The sequence below is a fragment of the Cucurbita pepo genome, chromosome 20, assembly GCF_057944985.1.
Source record: "Cucurbita pepo subsp. pepo isolate OVF chromosome 20, ASM5794498v1, whole genome shotgun sequence".
In the NCBI taxonomy this organism is placed as follows: domain Eukaryota; kingdom Viridiplantae; phylum Streptophyta; class Magnoliopsida; order Cucurbitales; family Cucurbitaceae; genus Cucurbita; species Cucurbita pepo.
In genome coordinates this window covers 1935520-1953366 of record NC_141817.1, presented here as the reverse complement: position 1 = coordinate 1953366, position 17847 = coordinate 1935520, and the positions used below count along the sequence as shown (strand labels likewise).

Below are 17847 nucleotides of genomic sequence, written 5' to 3'. Positions count from 1 at the left end.
TAATTTTATACTAACATCTTTTATAATTGGTATATGAGGTATTCATGGAGTAATAAGAATCATTCTTACAACACGCCATAATAAATCAACTTGTCGACCATCGGTCAATCAATCACTTCACCTCAAATTTAGGTTACAACCCTTAATTCTATATAAAAATAAATAAATAAAAATATCCAACATCCTAGGAAGAACGAGTGATGTGATATTCTACGAAAGATAGAATGGAGTGCGTGTGACATCCCACATCAGAAGAAAACGAAGCATTCTTTAAAGGATGGGAAAACTTCTCCCTAGCAGATATGTTTTAAAAGCTGTAAGGGGAGTCCAAATAAAAAAACCTAAAGAGGACAATAACTACTAGCAGTGAGCTTGGATTGTTCAGTGTGCCTCCATTATCTTGGCTCAAGAAAAGTCAAGATTCAATCTCGAAAAGTCGGGAGGAGTTGGAAGATTGATAAGAAGTGTATTGGGAGGGACGTTCTTGTGAAAACGAGAATCTTAACCTAAGGGTACAACCATTTTTTGAGTCTATCAAGAACTCGATGAATCTATTATAAATATAACTTAGTTCTGTGTCGCACAGTCGAGAACGGTTACAAATCTATATAAAAGATTAAGTAAATCATACTTGATCATCTAAAGCTACTGGATTTAGTAGTGATTAAAGATTTATGCGAGGTGATACATAAATGGTTGTGTTATTCAGGGAAAAACTTAGCTCAGAAGAGAGAATGATTCCACATGTTCTTGGCTCAACAGCAGCGGATGAGAAGAAACTAGCATGGATTGACTTGCTAAAACTGTCCCCATTGCTAATGCCGATTGAGTATCTGATGAACAAGTTTCTCCGGCAGCTGTTTTGAAGCCTGAAAAAATGAACCAGTGAAGGGTCATACAAGTGAATAGAGGAGGAATCTAAGAGGTCATGGATTCAATGAAACAAACCTGGAAATCTCTCATGTGCAGGATTGGTTCGCACCCGATATCTGCTACTGATTTTCCTGTTACTGTGTGCAGTTTGAATCTCTTGGCTTCATGTGCTGAAATTGCACTTCTGTTGTTGGGGAGATTTTGACAAACTTTCATAAGAGAGCTGAGAGAATTCATCTGGATCATACCATACAAGATGATGTGAGAATTCTAGACAATGTCGTCTCGTTTCAGAAAGATTATGCTAAGAGAAAAAACTAATGACACTATTTAGGCTTGCCAAGTTTCCCCCCTCCAATCAATTGATTAAGGGAGGAAAAGAACTAATTGTGTAACAGCTCAAGCCCACCGCTAACAGATATTGTCCGCTTTGACTCGTTACGTATCGCCGTCAGCCTCACAGTTTAAAAACGCATTTATTAGGAAAAGGTTTCCACACTCTTATAAAGAATGTTTTGTTCCCCTCTCCAACCGATCTGAGATCTCACAATCCACCCTCCTTGGCGGCCAGCATCCTCGTTAGCACACCGCCCAGTGTCTAGCATGATACCATTTGTAATAGTCCAAGCCCACCGCTAACAGATATTGTCAGTTTTGACCCGTTACATATCACCGTCAATCTCACGATTTTAAAACGCGTCTGTTAGGGAGAAGTTTCCATACTCTTATAAAGAATGTTTTGTTCCTCTCTCCAACCGATGTGAGATCTTACAATCCACCCTCATTGAGGGCCCAGCGTCCTCGCTGGCACACTGCTCGGGTGTCTGGCTCTGATACCATTTGTAACCGTCAAAGCCCACCGCTAACAGATATTGTTCACTTTGGCCCATTACGTGTCGTCAGTCTCACGGTTTTAAAACACGTCTATTAGGGAGAGGTTTTCACACCCTTATAAAGAATGTTTGGTTCCCCTCTCCAACCGGTATGGGATCTCACAAATTGCTTATTCAAATTGGAACATGCTACATACAAACCCCTCACAACATTATCCATATCGAATGAGACTATGTAACGACCTAGATCCACCGCTAGCAAATATTGTCCTCTTTGGGCTTTCTCTTTCGGGCTTCCCCTCAAGGCTTTAAAACGCGTCTGCATGGTGGAAGGTTTCCACACCCTTCTAAAGGGTGATTTGTTCTCCTCCCCAACCAATGTGGGACATCACAATCCACCCCCCTTCGGGGCCCAGCGTCCTCGCTGGCACTCGTTCCTTTATCCAATCGATGTGGGACCGCCCCCAAATCCACCCCCCTTTGGGGCCCAGCATCCTTACTGGCGCACCGCCTCGTGTCTACCCCCTTCGGGGAACAGCGAGAAAGCCGGCACATCTTCCGGTGACTGGCTCTGATACCATTTGTAACGACCCAGATCCACCGCTAGCAGATATTGTCCTCTTTGGGCTTTCCCTTTCGGGCTTCCCCTCAAGGCTTTAAAACGCGTCTGCTAGGGGAAGGTTTCCACACCCTTCTAAAGGGTGATTTGTTCTCCTCCCCAACCAACGTGGGACATCACAGACTATGATTGCATGGGAACAAAATTTACTTGGGTGCTAAAGTATCTATAAATACTAACCTTCATGTATGGACAAGATGCACAGCCACCGTGAATAGAACATCCCTCCCCACTGGAAACTCCGGGCACTACAGGTAAATTGATGTCACCAAGTACAACCGGGTTTTGGCCTGGGGATGAACTTGATGATGTTCTTGTCATTGAATCTGATGACACGGGAAAGACAATCTCCACGTTGATCTTTGCTCCTCCAGAAGTGGATTTTGCAGAATTGAATAAATTACGAATGGCTGCAACAATTGATGTTATCATTCCGGATTCTGTTCCCAACACGAATTGTAGATGTTCATTGACATTTCTGTCCAAAGCTTCTTGCACCCTTTGTTTTATGAAATCCAATATATTCTGGGTGGAACCAACAACTCCCATTCCTCTTCTTTTTGCTTCCATCGCTAAAGAAAACATTTCTCCAGGGACTTCGAAGTGAGCAGTAAGGAATGCATCACAGTACATTTCGTTTATCTTTTCCACAACTTCATGCCCGAAAAGATGGTGTACAATGCACGTACCTTCCTGAAATTAGAAGACATCTATTATATCAAATAAGAACAATAATCTAGAGGTCAAATAGGTCAACGAAGATGCGGCAATCAACACAATCTACGATACAAAATGTAACAACTCAAGCCAACCGTTAACCGATATTGTCCTCTTTGGGCTTTACCTCTCGGGTTTCCCATCAAAGTTTTTAAAATGCATCTACTAAGGAGAGATTTCCACACTCTTATAAGGAATGTTTTGTTCCTCTCTCCAATTGATGTGGGATCTCACAATCCACCACACCTGGTGATGTGCCAACGAAGACGTTGGGCCACGAAGAGGAGTGGATTGTGAAATCCCACATCGATTTGAGAGGAAGACGAAACATTTCTTATAAAGGTGTGGAAATCTCTCCCTAGCAGACGCGTTCTAAAAACCTTGAGGAGAACCTCGAGAGGGAAAGCCCAAAGAGACAATATGTACTAGTGGTGGACTTGGGCTGTTACAAATGGTATCAGAGCCAGACACCAGGTAGTGTGTCAGCGAGGACGCTAAGCCCCGAAGGGGGGTGAACACTGAGTGGTGTGACAACGAGGACGTTGGACCTCGAAGGGGGGTGAATTGTGAGATCCCACATCAGTTGGAGAAGGGAACAAACTATTCCTTATTCAAGTGTGGAAACCTCTCTCTAGCATACGCATTTTAAAAACCTTGAGAGAAAGCCGAAAGAGAACAATATCAATTAGTGGTGGACTTGAGCATATCAAAATCAAAAGAAGGTGCCAAAATTTGCGAACATATCAAAACTAACATAACACTCAGAGGCACAAGCTTTATCAATACATGCTCAACCATAGCCTATAATTAAGAGAGGGCGAAAAGAGAAAAAAAAACAGAGTTCCAAAAAACCTGGTAATAGTGCAGACGAGGGAGCAATGATCTAATTGAGTTCCTATTATGTTTTGGATGAACCATTGCAATTTCTTCATCTGTCATCTGGGTCATCTGCTGCAACAGTTCTACAATATTTGCACCCATGTAGGAATCAGGCCCATACCAAACATTTAACTCAGGTACTTGAGCAAAAGCCTGAACAAAGCAAAGAAAGGATGAACATTAAGCAGTAAGGCAGACTCCGAGTGTATTTTGAAGTTGATTCCTACTAGCACCGAAAAGATTAATAAGTATCAGAACGGATGCAAATGAGAGAATATGTTCTACCTGCAAAATTGTTTGCACAACATTAGAAGATGTACAGGTAATTGTTGGCACAAGCTCATGAGCATAGGCTTTCGTTTCTAATGATGTATTTATGTAGATAACATGCAGGGAGGGAGAGTCCTTTGAAGCCATTTCAAGATAATTCATATAAGAAGGAGTAGCTGCAGCTTCGGCCAAAGAACAACCGATTCGTTCATCAGACATCCTGTACACACCTACCTGCATATATGGAACCATTATCGATACCTCAATTGTTCCACCACCATTAAATGCTGGGCAGCAACATCTAAATTAATCTAGAGAAGACCAAAAAATGTATCATGATGTAGAGTGAACAAGTTTCATCCATACGCTGGAAGGTTAGAACCCAACTTCTTACAGAGAAAATTCTTGAATTAGAGATGACACTAGACTATTACAAAGGCTTTAATAGTTCATAAAAACAAATCATAGAGCATGGGAAGGATGTCGGCTTTTGAAAGAGTTACGGTGAGATCCCACGTCGGTTGGGGAGGAGAGTCGAAGTATTCTTTCTAAGGGTATGGAAACTTCTCCCTAACAGACGCGTTTTAAAGACCTTGAAGGAAATCCCGAAAAAGAAAGCCCAAAGAGGACAATATCTGCTAGCGGTGGACTTGGGCTGTTATAGCTCGAAGGGAGTAGATTGTGAGATCCTACATCGATTAGGGAGGAGAACAAAGCATTCTTTATAAGGGTGTGGAAACCTCTCCCTAGCAGACGCATTTTGAAAACCTTGAGGGGAAGCCCGAAAGGGAAGGCCCAAATAGGACAATATTTGCTAGTGTTAGGCTTTGGCTATGGGGAGTGGATTGTGAGACCTTACATCGGTTGGGGAGGAGAACGAAGCATTCTTTATAAGGGTGTGGAAAACTCTCTCTAGCAAACACGTTTTGAAAACCTTGAGGGGAAACCCAAAAGGGGAAGCCCGAAGAGGACAATATCTGCTAGCGGTGGGCTTGGGCTGTTATAGCCCGAAGAAGGGTGGACTATCGATTGGGGAGGAGAACTAAACATTCTGTAAAAGAGTGTGAAACTCTCCTTAGCATACGCATTTTGAAAAGCGCTTGAGCTGTTACATTCTAACCTACTTTCACTATCAGTTCATCTTGTATCTATAGATAACAATGAAAAGTTAATACGAAATTTGAGAGAAGGAAGACGCACCTCTCCAAAGCCAGCTTGATCAAGAATCGCACGAACATTTTCCGACATGAAATCTACACCAAGTACTGTTACAAATTGGCATCCATCTTTAGCCATCTTGACAGCCATATCTGCCATTACCAATGAATCAGATATATAAATGTGAGGCCATTCCTTCTGGGCAGCAGTTAACACCCCTTGGACTTCAGGATCCATGTAAAAGTGTGCAACAACGCCAATCTTTTTCTCCCTTAGCACTTTGACAAGTTCTTTCACTGTAGAATCATTTGGGAACAGATATCTAGCCTGTAAAAGGAACTGAATAAATGTACTGCTACCAGAAACCAATTTCAAGCTTTTGTACATGAACAGTGTATATCTTCAATAGTTAATCCTTAATACATAATCAATAATTAAATGTGTCATCAGTTACCTGAGCTTCGGCATAGCTTCCTTTTGCATGAACTCTATCAGCAGTCACAACCAGAGATGGAAACGGCTCAAATGGCGACTTCCCTTCAAGCTCTGCAAGCAAAGCCTTAGTCCTCTTTTGCATACTAATCAAAACATTGTACCAAGTATTTACTCTCGAACGCTCTCCACCCGGCAATCCCACATTCAGAGCAGCCAAATCGTCCGTCTTCAATCTCAGAACATCCTCAGGCATCGCACCATCAAGCACCGAAACTAAACATGAGCAAAACCCTTTAGAGATCTCTGAATCACTATCTGCAGCGAACCTCATCTTGCCCTCTTGATCAATCCGCACCTCCAACCACACCTGCGCCGTACACCCCATGACCCGATGCGAGTCATGTTTCGCTGCGGCATCTAAAGGAGGGAGAAGAGTCGCATACCGTAACAACCGCTTCACTCTATCAATCGGCTCGGATATGGACTCGAATTCCTCAATCAGGCGCTGTAGCTTAAAAGGGACGAGCTCGGTGGTAGACGAGGGAGATAGGGTCGCAGCAGAGCATGAGAATCCAGAGTTGATGCTTCGGGTACTGGATTTCAGTGGATTGGTATCAAGTTGAGGCGATTGAACAGATTTAAAGGTCTCGAATAACGATATGGGAGCCTTCTGAGCTAGAAACTTGAAATCGGTACACTTAGAATTAGGTTTCCAGCAAAGAGAGACAACAGAAGAAGAGGTAGCTCCACTTGCCATAATCGCAGAGAACTCCATTGCAAGAAGGGAACTAACAAGACGGTCGCGAAATGCAAAGAAGGTAGAATGAGAGAGGAACAAAGAGCAAGCGGTCAATTAGTAGTGGGCATTAAAGCGTGATCCTCGAGCGCAGCGCAGGCAAAATCTGACAAGGAAAGAGAGGGAGAGGCGAAGCGAGCAGAGCCAATCAATTAAATGCAAGGTAGAAATCGCGATACGTAGATGATGATAATGGCTGCTCCACTGGTTTTCTTAGCCGATTTAATCTGTAATATTCAGAATTGAACTTGTTATTTGAAGCTAATCGTGCGAATGATGAACAGAGATATAGAGAACGAGAAAGTGTATGGATTAACAGGGAACGGCTGCGAAGTTGAGGAGAGGACGGAATCTAGAAAAACGGCTCAATAGAGAAGAGAAACAGCCGCCATGAAAATGGAGAATGAAAGCGATGGCTGAAAAATGCGAAACGAATTGCTATCATAAATGGAACATTGGCCCACCGCCATTGGCATCAGCCGCCCTCTGGCTTTCCGTCGCCTTCTGTCACGATTCTGTCGTGGCCTTCCCATGTCTGGTAGGCCTCGGGAAGGAAAGTCCTTTCTAAAAAATTAATTAAAATCTTTTTTAATCATAAAAATTTGATTGAATTGGTAAACTCGTTGCTTGGATCACGAGTTCATATGCTCTATGAGAATCAAATGTATCATCATACTATGATGATTTGTTATTAATTTTTGTGACAAAGGAAGGAGATTGGATACAAACAGGAACAGTTTGTTCGATGATCTTGAGCTGGTAGCCTACAAAGGAACAGGATTAACAAAATAAAACACAATCAGAGACCAGATTACAGTGATTAGCGTGCAACATCACAGTCACAAATTGTAGATTAAGTTGAACATGTTACTGGCTTAAGAACAAGGGGATGCTTCTTGATGAGAGCGAGCCCCATATCTTCACTCATGTCCACGTCTTGAGCCATCATACTGTCATCAGGCAGCTTCCAATCAAAGGAGTGTAGAAGGTTAGCCAACACATATTCGATCGATGCAAAAGCGAAATTCATCCCTGGACAGATTCTTCTCCCGCCACCAAATGGGAGGAAATGGCACTCTTGTCCTTTGAAATCAACTGGGTTGTTCATAAATCTCTCCGGGATGAACTCCTCTGGATTCTCCCAGATTTTTGGGTCCCTTTGAATCGCCCAAACATTGAAGAACACTCTGGTCTTTGATGGAATACAGTATCCTCCCAGCTTCACCATTTCAGATGTTTCTCGAGGTAATAACAGAGGAGCAGGTGGATGAACCCTAAGTGATTCTTTGATAACACTTTTAAGGTATTCCATTTTAACGATATCATCGCTATCTATCTTTGATTTTTTGCCCACCACTTCTCTGATTTCTTGTTGTGCTTTCTTCATTATTGTTGGATTTCTTGCTAGCTCTGCAATCGCCCATTCCAATACTGATGCCGTCGTATCCGTTCCAGCTATGAACATATCCTGAAACAATAATAGAGCTAGAATGAACACTAACTGTTTGATAAAATGTCTGTGTGAGTTGTTTGTGTGCGTGTAGGAAAGAAAAAGACCTCTAACACTGATTTTAAACTTTCTTGAGTGAATTCGAAACCGAGATCATCCTTCTGCTGAACTTGAAGAAGAATATCCACAAAATCTTCTTCACTGTCGCCTTGAAAATCGCCATTCTTCTTTGTCTTGTGTTCTTCAATCAACTGTTCAAGAAAAGTATCTAGAGCTTGAGATGTTTCTTTCAATTGCCCAATTAAGCCTGTGATATTGTCAATCCATCCAAAAGCAGGGTAAAAATCTCCCACACTAAAAGCCACAACTAACTTAGCCATCCTTCTTGTTAGTTCACCAAATCTGCTCTTTCCATTTTCATCTTCAAATTTCTCTCCAAATATGCATCTTGAAACTATGTTGTTTGAGGTTGAGGTAATCAACTCACTAAGATTTACAGATAAACCTGAAGAACTTGCTTTATGTACCTTATTCACCAAGATTTCAACTTCTTCTTCCCTCACATACTGAAATTCATGCACTCTTCTCTGACTTAGAAGTTCAAGAGTGCAAATCTTTTTTAATCCTCTCCAGTATTCCCCATATGGAGAAAACCCCACATCTTTGTATCCATAGAAGAACAAATTGGCAGCGGTTGATTTGGGCCTGTTAGAAAAACTGATATCATGATTCTTAAAGATCTCTCTGACAATATCAGCTGAGGAAACCACAAGAGTTGGAATCAATCCCAGTCGCAGAAACATGAGAGAACCATACTTTTTGGAGAGTTCTTGCAGCGATCGATGGGGATACCTGCCCAGCTGATGAAGGTTTCCAAGTATTGGTAGCTTCGGTGGTGATGGAGGTAAGTTCACTTTTTTTACTCTAAACAACTTGAGAAAAATGAAGAACAGTAGGAAAAATAGAGAGCAATTCAAAAGATTGAACTGATCCATATGATTGTCAAGTTGTTGACTCTGCCTCTGCTGCTCTAATTGTGATCTTAGATCCATCTTCTTTTATGGATTAGTTAAGCATATATTATCCTGCCCATGTTTCCAGAAACATTTAGCAAGTTCAACCCTACAAACCCAGAAGAATAAAATAATTACCCATTATTGGAATCTGCGTTGTGGGTCATTTATATTATTAAATCTTCATTCTACGATTTAAATATTACAAAATGTGTCACACCCCTCGATTTAAATAATCAGTCAGTGTCGGTTTGGACTTGCCGAGTGCTAGCTGTTCCTTGTAGTGTAATCTATTGAGAATAACAACTAAGCAAGGCGGTGGAAACACAAAATCTTATATTTGTGTTAGGTAAGCAAGTCCACCGCTAGTAGATATTGTCCATTTTAGTTCGTTACGTGTTGTTGTTAGCCCTGTTAGCCTTAAGTTTTTAAAACGCGTCGATTAAGAAGAGGTCTTTGCACTCTTGTAAGGAATGTTTCATTCTCCTTTCCAACCAATGTGGAATCTCACAATCCACCCCCTTGAGGGTCCAGTATCCTCGCTGACACACAGCTTAATGTTTCGCTATGGTACGAGATTGTTGAACACAACTTTTTATGAGAAACACTTGCGAGACTGATTGATATTTCTTATGATGAAACTTAGTAAGGTAGATAGATATGTAGAGTAAGTGAGAGTTGTTAAATAAAAGTCATTCCTTATTTAGTTACATCTGAATTCACGGGATTCTAGGAGCCATTGTTTTGTCAATTTGGGCGAAGTCTTCATCCACTTCCTATAATTGGTTTTTCTATTTTTTTAATTAGATTTGTTATTTAAACCGTTACTGAAGTAAAATAAAAACATCGAGTCTTCGGCAATATCAGCGAATCTCTCACTCTCTCTCCTTTTACTTCCGTTAATTTTTCGTTAGAAACCTTCGGCCAATTTTTTCGTCGACACTGTCTTCCAGTCAACAAGTGGTATCAGAGCCTCGTTGAAGCGATCGGTAGTATACCATCACAGAAGAGCCAAGTGTCGACCTAACAACACACAGGTCTCAGGTTCGAGTAGAAGAAAATGCAAAGGTCGAAAATAAGCACATCGTGGGGTCCATCTCGAGCAGACTCGCTCACTCCTCCACGCCGCCGTCAAGTGCCGGCGTCGAGTTGTCGTTGAGCGAGTGATCAAGGAGACAACGACTGCCGTCGTTCAGTACCCGATGTTGACGGGTTATGGCACGCTGTCGAGCCAGAGGAGTCGTTCAGTACCCGATGTTGACGGGTTATGGGCACGCTGTCGAGCCAGAGGAAGGAGAAACAATCGAGTACCGGGAGGATCGGCTGGCGTTTGCCGCCATATTATGATCTGTGCCCCCAGAGATGCTGGCTTCTCTTTCCACCAAGCGCACCGCAGAATCGGCGCTTTAAGGACGGCGAATCCGTCGATTATTTTTCAATGCGGATCACGGGGCTCGCCAACAGCATCACCACCCTCGGTGGTGGCATCAGCGAGACAGAAATCGTGAAGAAGATGTTGCAGGTCGTCCCCGATCGGGTGGTGGCATCAGCGAGACAGAAATCGTGAAGAAGATGTTGCAGGTCGTCCCCGATCACCTCGAGCAAGTTGCGATTTCAATCGAGACATTGCTTGACGTGAACGACCTAACAGTGGAAGAGGTGACCGGAAGACTACGTAACGTCGAGCAGCGGAAGAATGAAGAAGATGTTGCAGGTCGTCCCCGATCACCTCGAGCAAGTTGCGATTTCAATCGAGACATTGCTTGACGTGAACGACCTAACAGTGGAAGAGGTGACCGGAAGACTACGTAACGTCGAGCAGCGGAAGAATGAAGAAGATGTTGCAGGTCGTCCCCGATCACCTCGAGCAAGTTGCGATTTCAATCGAGACATTGCTTGACGTGAACGACCTAACAGTGGAAGAGGTGACCGGAAGACTACGTAACGTCGAGCAGCGGAAGAATGAAGAAGATGTTGCAGGTCGTCCCCGATCACCTCGAGCAAGTTGCGATTTCAATCGAGACATTGCTTGACGTGAACGACCTAACAGTGGAAGAGGTGACCGGAAGACTACGTAACGTCGAGCAGCGGAAGAAGAATACCACTTCAGCTGTTGACAAGGAGGGCCGTCTACTCCTCACGGAGGAGGAATGGCTTGCACGCCTAAAGCTCCGCGACAACACCGGTGAGAGCAACGGGTCCTCCTCTAGCCGCAAAGGCGGTAAGAAGCCATGGATGTCCCACGGGCGCACGCGCGGGAAAGATGGGAATCAAAAAAAGGAGTCGACCAATGGCAGGCCGATCCAATGCTCGAACTGTGGGAAGAGAGGACACCTGAGCAGAAATTGCCAGCTCTCTTCATGGTAACTGCATGCGTCCCCTTCGATTCCAAATCCGACGACGATGTTGAACCCAAGAAAGAGCTCCAGTTGGGCGTAGCAAAGATGGCACCAGCTGGGGAGCCAATTCAACTGGAGGAGGAGCGAGTGTTCGCTCAGATCGGCGCGAGGGACGAGCAACACGAGCACCGGCAATGGATCCTTGACACAGGGGCAACAAACCATATGACCGGGGCTAGATCTGCATTCTCCAAGCTCGACTCGGGGATTCGTGGGACGGTGAAATTCGGCGACGGCTCCGTCGTCGAAATCGAAGGGCTCGGCACCATTCTGTTCGTCAGTAAGGGAGGCAAGCATCGCAAGCTGACCGACGTCTACTTCATCCCGAGGCTCAAGGCTAACCTTGTGAGCCTGGGTCAACTCGATGAGACAGGTTGTGCTTCATTTCCATCGAGCGCGGACTACTCAAAATCTGCGATAATCAACGACGGCTGCTCACGCAGGCAAGGCGCAGGACAAACCGCCTTTACATCCTGGAGTTAGAGATAGACCAACCCGTTAGCCTCTCGGCCAAGACCGAAGAGGTATCTTGGAGGTGGCACGCAAGGTACGGACACTTAAACTTTCCTGCCCTAGAAAAGCTACAGAAGGAGTTGGTGCCCGGCTTGCCAGAAATCAAAGGCGTGAACAAGCTGTGCGACGGGTGCCTCATCGGCAAACAGAGGCGCACACCCTTTCCGTCTCGAACAGCCTACCGAGCCGATGAGCCGTTGGAGCTTGTACACGGCGATATCTGCGGGCCCATCAAGCCGGCGACCCCAGGCGGTAAGAGTCTCTTCCTCCTGTTAGTCGATGACAAAAGCCGCTTCATGTGGCTGACTCTGCTGCAAGCGAAAAGTGAGGCGGTTAAGCACATTAAAGTGCGAGCGGAGGCCGAATGTGAGAAGAAGATGCGAGTGCTGCGCACAGACCGAGGCGGAGAATTCACCTCGGCAAGTTTCAGTAAGTACTGCGACGAGATCGGCATACAACGGCACCTAACGGCGCCCTACTCCCCCCAACAGAACAGAGTGGTAGAGCGCCGAAATCAGACCATTGTCGGGACAGCGAGGTCATTGTTGGTGACGGCCGGGATGCCTGGGAGATTCTGGGGAGAGACAGTAATGACGGCTGTCTATCTCTTCAATCGGTCACCAACCCGAAGCCTCGACGGGAAGACGCCATATGAGGCCTGGTACAACAAAAAACCAACAGTACATCATTTTCGCGTGTTCGGCTGCGTCGCATACATGAAGGTAACACGTCCCCATCTCGCCAAGCTCGATCCCAGGGGGCTGAAGGTCGTCTTCATCGGCTACGAACCCGGGAGCAAGGCGTACAGACTCTATGATCCTGTAGGGGGGCGAGCTAACGTGTCTCGTGACGTCGTCTTCGACGAAAACACCTTCTGGCAGTGTAATGACGTGATCGAGGCAGACCGTAATCCAAATCAATTCACGGTGGAGTACCTCGTCACCGAGCCTGAAGAAGGAGGAGCCCAGCATCAGGAGACGTCACCGCCGCCAGCATGTGCACCATCTGAACCAGTGGAATTCGCAACACCACGGACTGCAGATTCGACGCTGGATGCAGATCACGATACTGATCTGGAGGCTAGGTACCGGAGGATGGATGACCTAGTGGGAGGAGGTGAACCACCTGGACTAGCAGCGCGCGAGCTCGAAGAAGTGGCCGAACTACATGCCGTCAGTGCAGATGAACCAAACACCTTCGCCGAAGCAGAAAAGAACCCGTGCTGGCGGAAGGCAATGCAGGATGAGATGACATCCATCACTCAGAACCAGACGTGGAGTCTAGAGGATATGCCACCGGGACACCGAGCCATAGGGCTCAAATGGGTCTTCAAACTGAAGCGCAACGAAAAAGGAGAAGTTGTGAAGCACAAGGCTCGTCTGGTGGCGAAGGGCTACGTCCAGAAGCAAGGAGTGGACTTCGAAGAGGTATTTGCGCCAGTAGCAAGGTTAGAATCCGTTCGTTTCTTGCTGGCAATTGCAGCACATCACTCTTGGGAGGTTCACCATATGGACGTAAAGTCTGCTTTCCTTAACGGAGAGTTGAAGGAGACCGTCTATGTTCGACAACCACCTGGCTTCCTGGATAACGACAACCCCAATAAGGTACTGCGTCTGCACAAAGCACTCTACGGGCTTCGACAAGCCCCACGAGCCTGGAACGCGAAGCTCGACAGTACCCTACTGTCACTGAATTTCAAACGTTGTGCCTCTGAGCATGGCATGTACACGTACGGCCATGGCAAAAAGCGACTGATCGTGGGAGTGTACGTCGACGACCTCATAATCACTGGAGGCGACGTGGGAGTCCTCGGAAGGTTCAAGAAGGAGATGTCGAAAAACTTTGAGATGAGCGATCTCGGTGTGCTCAGCTACTACCTCGGCATTGAAGTGCAACAGAACTCTTCCGGTATCTCCATCTGCCAAAGTGCATACGCGAGGAAGCTGCTGGACACAACTGGGCTTGTGGACAGTAATCCTACCAGGACGCCAATGGAGGCCCGACTTCGACTAAGGAAGGCCGGCACTAAGACGACAGTCGACTCCACCAATTACCGCAGCATTGTCGGGAGTCTGCGCTATCTGGTAAACTCTCGTCCTGATCTTGCTTATTCTGTTAGCTATGTGAGCAGGTTTATGGAAGCACCTAGGGAGGAGCATCTAGTGGCTGTCAAGCGCATCCTGCGCTATGTAGCCGGAACCAGAGGCTGGGGTGTGAGATATTATGCAGGGAGCGGAAAGGAGAAACTCAAGCTGGTCGGCTACAGTGATAGTGACATGGCCGGTGACGTTGATGATCGTAAGAGCACCAGCGGAATGATCTACTTTCTCTCAGGCGGCGCGATCTGCTGGCAATCAACAAAACAGAAGGTGGTTGCTTTGTCTTCCTGCGAAGCAGAATACATCGCCGCTTCGATGGCAGCAACACAAGGGATCTGGCTTGCACGACTCATGGAAGAACTCATCGGGAGAGAAAGCGATCCACCAATATTATACGTAGACAACAAAGCTACGATCTCCCTGATCAAAAATCCAGTTTTGCACGACCGGAGCAAGCACATAGAAATCAGATTCCACTACATTCGAGAATGTGCAGATCGAGGGCTCATCAAGATTGATTTCATCCGAACAGAGGAACAACTTGGAGACATTTTCACCAAGTCCCTGGCGCGGGTAAAATTCGAAGAACTACGCTCAAAGATCGGAGTTCAAATAATAAGGTACAGCTTTTAGGGAGAGATTGTTAAATAAAAGTCATTCCTTATTTAGTTACATCTGAATTCACGTGAATGGAGAAGCGTGATTCTAGGAGCCATTGTTTTGGCTGGGCGAAGTCTTCGTCCACTTCCTCTGTTTTGTATAATTGGTTTTTGTATTTTTGTAATTAGATTTGTTATTTAAACCGTTCAACTAAAGTAAAATAAAAACATCTAGTCTTCACCCATATCAGCCAATCTCTCACTCTCTCTCCTTTTACTTCCGTTAATTTTTCGGTCCAATTTTTTCGTCGACACTATCTTCGGAATTGTCAGAGTCAACAAGAGTCAATCTATTCCTAAAATATCTAAATTTATTCTACCAACATTAAAAGAATTATAGAATATATATATAATGTATTCGACTTGATATTTCGATCCCTCGTTAGAATTTACTTTATTTTACTAGTTACATGGTACTGACTTGAGATGCAGGGGGATTTTCTTGCAAACAGGGAATCCATTTTCTTCTTCAACGTCCAACACAGGAAGCTTCCAAGCGAACCAGTAGAGAAGATTTGTTGAAAGGAAGCAATTGCAAATGATATTCCATTAGACTACAATGGTAATGGGGTGAGATGGAGAGGAATCTTCTTGCGAACAGTGATTCCATGGAGTTCACTCATGTCCAACAATTCTCCCGCCATGTCCTCAGGCAACTTCCAATCAAACCAATAGAGAAGGTTGGCCAACACACATTCAAAAGAAGCAAGCGCAAACGACAATCCAGGGCACTTCCTTCTTCCACTTCCAAATGGTATGAACTCAAAATCTAAGCCTTTGAAGTCAGCACAATTTTTCTCCATGAATCTCTCTGGGATGAACTCGTTTGGCCTTTCCCAGATTGTGGGGTCTCTTTGGATTGCCCAAGCATTCACGAAGACACTGGTTCCTGATGCCACATGGTAGCCTTCGATGTCGACGACGTCTGATGTTTCTCGTGGCACAAGCAGAGGAATTGGTGGGTGTAGTCTTAGAGATTCTTTTATCACACATTTCATGTACTCCATTTTGCTAATGTCATTCATTTCAATTTTTGGCTTCTTTCCAACTATTGTTCTGATCTCTTCTTGAACTTTCTTCAAGGTGTTCGGGTTTCTAATCAGCTCTGCCATTGCCCATTCCAATGCTGTTGCAGATGTGTCACTCCCACCGGCGAACATGTCCTACAATTCCGACAGCCATATTGAATTTCGGTATGTTCATCCTATTTTCAATTGCTAGTCGAAGGAGTAAAAGTAACTAAGAGAGAAACAGAGACAGAGAAACCTGTAATATGGCTTTGAGGTTGTCCGGAGTGAAATGATAGTCGAGCATGATATCTTGGTTGAGCTGCAGCATAATATCCAAGAAATCCCTTTTATCATCAGGTTTACCGGTTCTTAACTCTGTCTTGTGCTCTTCAATTACCCTATCCAAGAATTCATCCATTGTTCTAGAAATTGTTTTCAGTTCCCCAATGAACCCTCTAACTACATCAACCCATCCGAAAGCAGGGAAGAAATCTGCCACACAAAACGCTGAGAGTAGCTCGATTACCCTTCTTGATACGTCTCGAAATCTATTGTTCCCATTTTCATCCTCAAACTTCTTTCCCATAACGCATCTGGACACTATATTGTTTGAGATTTGAAGGAATAACTTGCTGAGATTCACAACCTCACCGCCAGCACAAGCCTTATGAATCCTACTGATAAGAACACCGACTTCTTCACCTCTGATATACTGAAAGGACTCCACTCTTTTGAAGCTAAAAAGCTCAAGAACGCACATTTTTCTGGCTTGTCTCCAGTACGCTCCATATGGGGCAAAACCCATGTCTTGGCATCCGTAGAACAAGAGATTAGTGGCTGTAGTTTTGGGTCTGTTGGAGAATTTGAGGTCATGGGTCTTCATTACTTCTCTAGCCATTTTTGCTGATGAAACCACCAGAGTTGGGGTCTGGCCTAACTTTAGGAGCATGAGAGGCCCATATTTCTTCGAAAGAGACGCCAAAGATTGGTGCGGCAAGGTTCCTAATTGGTGAAGGTTTCCGATGATTGGCAGTTTGGGTGGTGAAGGAGGGAAATTGATGCTTTGTTTTTTGCCTCTGAACAGCTTAAGCAAAAGGAGGAGGAAGAAGAAGAAAAGGCAAAAAGAAATAGAGATGGGATTGAAGTGAATGGCTTCTCCATATTGAAATTGTTGCCTCTTCCAATGTTGAAAATTTGAGGTTCGATCCATTCTTTTGTTCTTTATTATGGTAATCTTCCAGCTTCGTCTTCCTGCAACTAATGTTTATCCTAAGTTTAAGATCCTTTAATCCAGCTTCGACTTGACTTCAGCATCAAGAACCGACCAGTGATAAGTTTGTTGTCTCCTTCTAGTTTGTCGGTTGTGCTTCCATTTGATGTCCCTTCTAGATTTTTCTCCTAGCTTGATTTTTAAGGTCAGTTTACCTGATTTTTCTTGTTTTAAGCGTAAATTACATTCGATGTGGCTAATTTATGGTATTTTGCTAGGAATTTTCAACTAATTGCTGGTGTGATAAGGTTTGGAACAGTGTAGCATATTGTTTCTTCTTGATTTAAGGTAAGGCACTTTCATATTGGATAACTACCGTTCTTAATGTTTGTATGCATGTGTTGTTCTATGAATTATTGCTACATGCACTTGTGAGATCCCACCCCGATTCGGGGGGAATACAAAGCATCATTTGTAAGAATTTACATCATTTGTAAGAATTTAGATCCTCCCACAGTAGACACGTTTTAAAAATCTTGAAAGAAGTCCAAAACGGAAAGCTCAAAGAGAACAATATCTACTCGCAATGGCCTTAGGCTGTTACAAGTGGTATCAGAGCCAGATACTGGGTAGTATGCCAGCGAGGACGCTGGCTTGGGTAGATTATGAGGTCTCACATCGGTTGGAGAGGAGAACGAAACACTCCTTATAAGGGTGTGGAAACTTTGGACGGTGTTTCAGCGAGGACACTGGCCCTTAAGGAGGTGGATGATGAGATCCCACATTTATTAGAAAGGGAAAGGAGTGAAAACTTCTCCCTAATAGATGCATTTTAAAATCGTGAGCGTGACGACGATGTGTAAATGATATTTTAAACATCAAGTAAAAATATGGAAGACATCATCTTTCCTAAA

At 44.4% G+C, this 17847-nt stretch overlaps 3 protein-coding genes and 1 long non-coding RNA gene across 7 annotated transcripts; 1 reads left to right on the top strand and 3 right to left on the bottom strand.

Annotated features, from left to right (window-relative positions):
- Positions 1–16: 16 nt before the first annotated feature.
- On the bottom strand, positions 17–7090 carry QS (quinolinate synthase). The gene is made up of 7 exons (XM_023664319.2): positions 5804–7090; positions 5392–5676; positions 4207–4425; positions 3895–4074; positions 2506–3018; positions 949–1110; positions 17–869 (listed from the first exon to the last, which is right to left on the bottom strand). Exons 1-7 carry the CDS (start codon positions 6557–6559, stop codon positions 816–818), a joined length of 2169 nt encoding a protein of 722 aa, XP_023520087.1. The 5' UTR covers positions 6560–7090; the 3' UTR covers positions 17–815.
- Positions 7091–7232: 142 nt separating this feature from the next.
- LOC111783391 (phenylacetaldehyde oxime monooxygenase CYP71AN24-like) lies at positions 7233–9383 on the bottom strand. The gene is made up of 2 exons (XM_023664321.2): positions 8138–9383; positions 7233–8048 (listed from the first exon to the last, which is right to left on the bottom strand). The coding sequence occupies exons 1-2, from the start codon at positions 9080–9082 to the stop codon at positions 7434–7436; spliced, it is 1560 nt and encodes a 519-aa protein (XP_023520089.2). The 5' UTR covers positions 9083–9383; the 3' UTR covers positions 7233–7433.
- Positions 7742–17305, top strand: LOC111783393 (uncharacterized). Of its 4 annotated transcripts, XR_002813365.2 has the most exons (8): positions 7744–7883; positions 7989–8934; positions 15146–15467; positions 15554–15671; positions 15797–15906; positions 16808–16922; positions 17018–17138; positions 17212–17305. It is a non-coding gene; the product is annotated as an uncharacterized LOC111783393 (long non-coding RNA). The 4 variants fall into 4 exon arrangements; XR_015414673.1 differs by having other exon boundaries at positions 7742–7883; positions 8788–8934; positions 15797–16922; XR_015414672.1 differs by having other exon boundaries at positions 15166–15467; positions 15797–16922.
- LOC111783390 (phenylacetaldehyde oxime monooxygenase CYP71AN24-like) lies at positions 15268–17011 on the bottom strand. The gene is made up of 2 exons (XM_023664320.2): positions 15980–17011; positions 15268–15876 (listed from the first exon to the last, which is right to left on the bottom strand). The coding sequence occupies exons 1-2, from the start codon at positions 16931–16933 to the stop codon at positions 15268–15270; spliced, it is 1563 nt and encodes a 520-aa protein (XP_023520088.2). The 5' UTR covers positions 16934–17011.
- Positions 17306–17847: the final 542 nt, after the last annotated feature.

Coding starts and splice junctions, on each gene's coding strand:
- QS (XM_023664319.2), bottom strand. CDS start 6,559: ATGGAGTTCTCTGCGATTATGGCAAGTGGAGCTACCTCTTCTTCTGTT. Junction 1,111..2,505: donor CATCTTGTCCATACATGAAG/GTTAGTATTTAT, acceptor GGTATGATCCAG/ATGAATTCTCTCAGCTCTCT. Junction 870..948: donor TGCACATGAGAGATTTCCAG/GTTTGTTTCATT, acceptor TCATTTTTTCAG/GCTTCAAAACAGCTGCCGGA.
- LOC111783390 (XM_023664320.2), bottom strand. CDS start 16,933: ATGGATCGAACCTCAAATTTTCAACATTGGAAGAGGCAACAATTTCAA. Junction 15,877..15,979: donor ACCTCAAAGCCATATTACAG/GTTTCTCTGTCT, acceptor TCGGAATTGTAG/GACATGTTCGCCGGTGGGAG.
- LOC111783391 (XM_023664321.2), bottom strand. CDS start 9,082: ATGGATCTAAGATCACAATTAGAGCAGCAGAGGCAGAGTCAACAACTT. Junction 8,049..8,137: donor GTTTAAAATCAGTGTTAGAG/GTCTTTTTCTTT, acceptor TTATTGTTTCAG/GATATGTTCATAGCTGGAAC.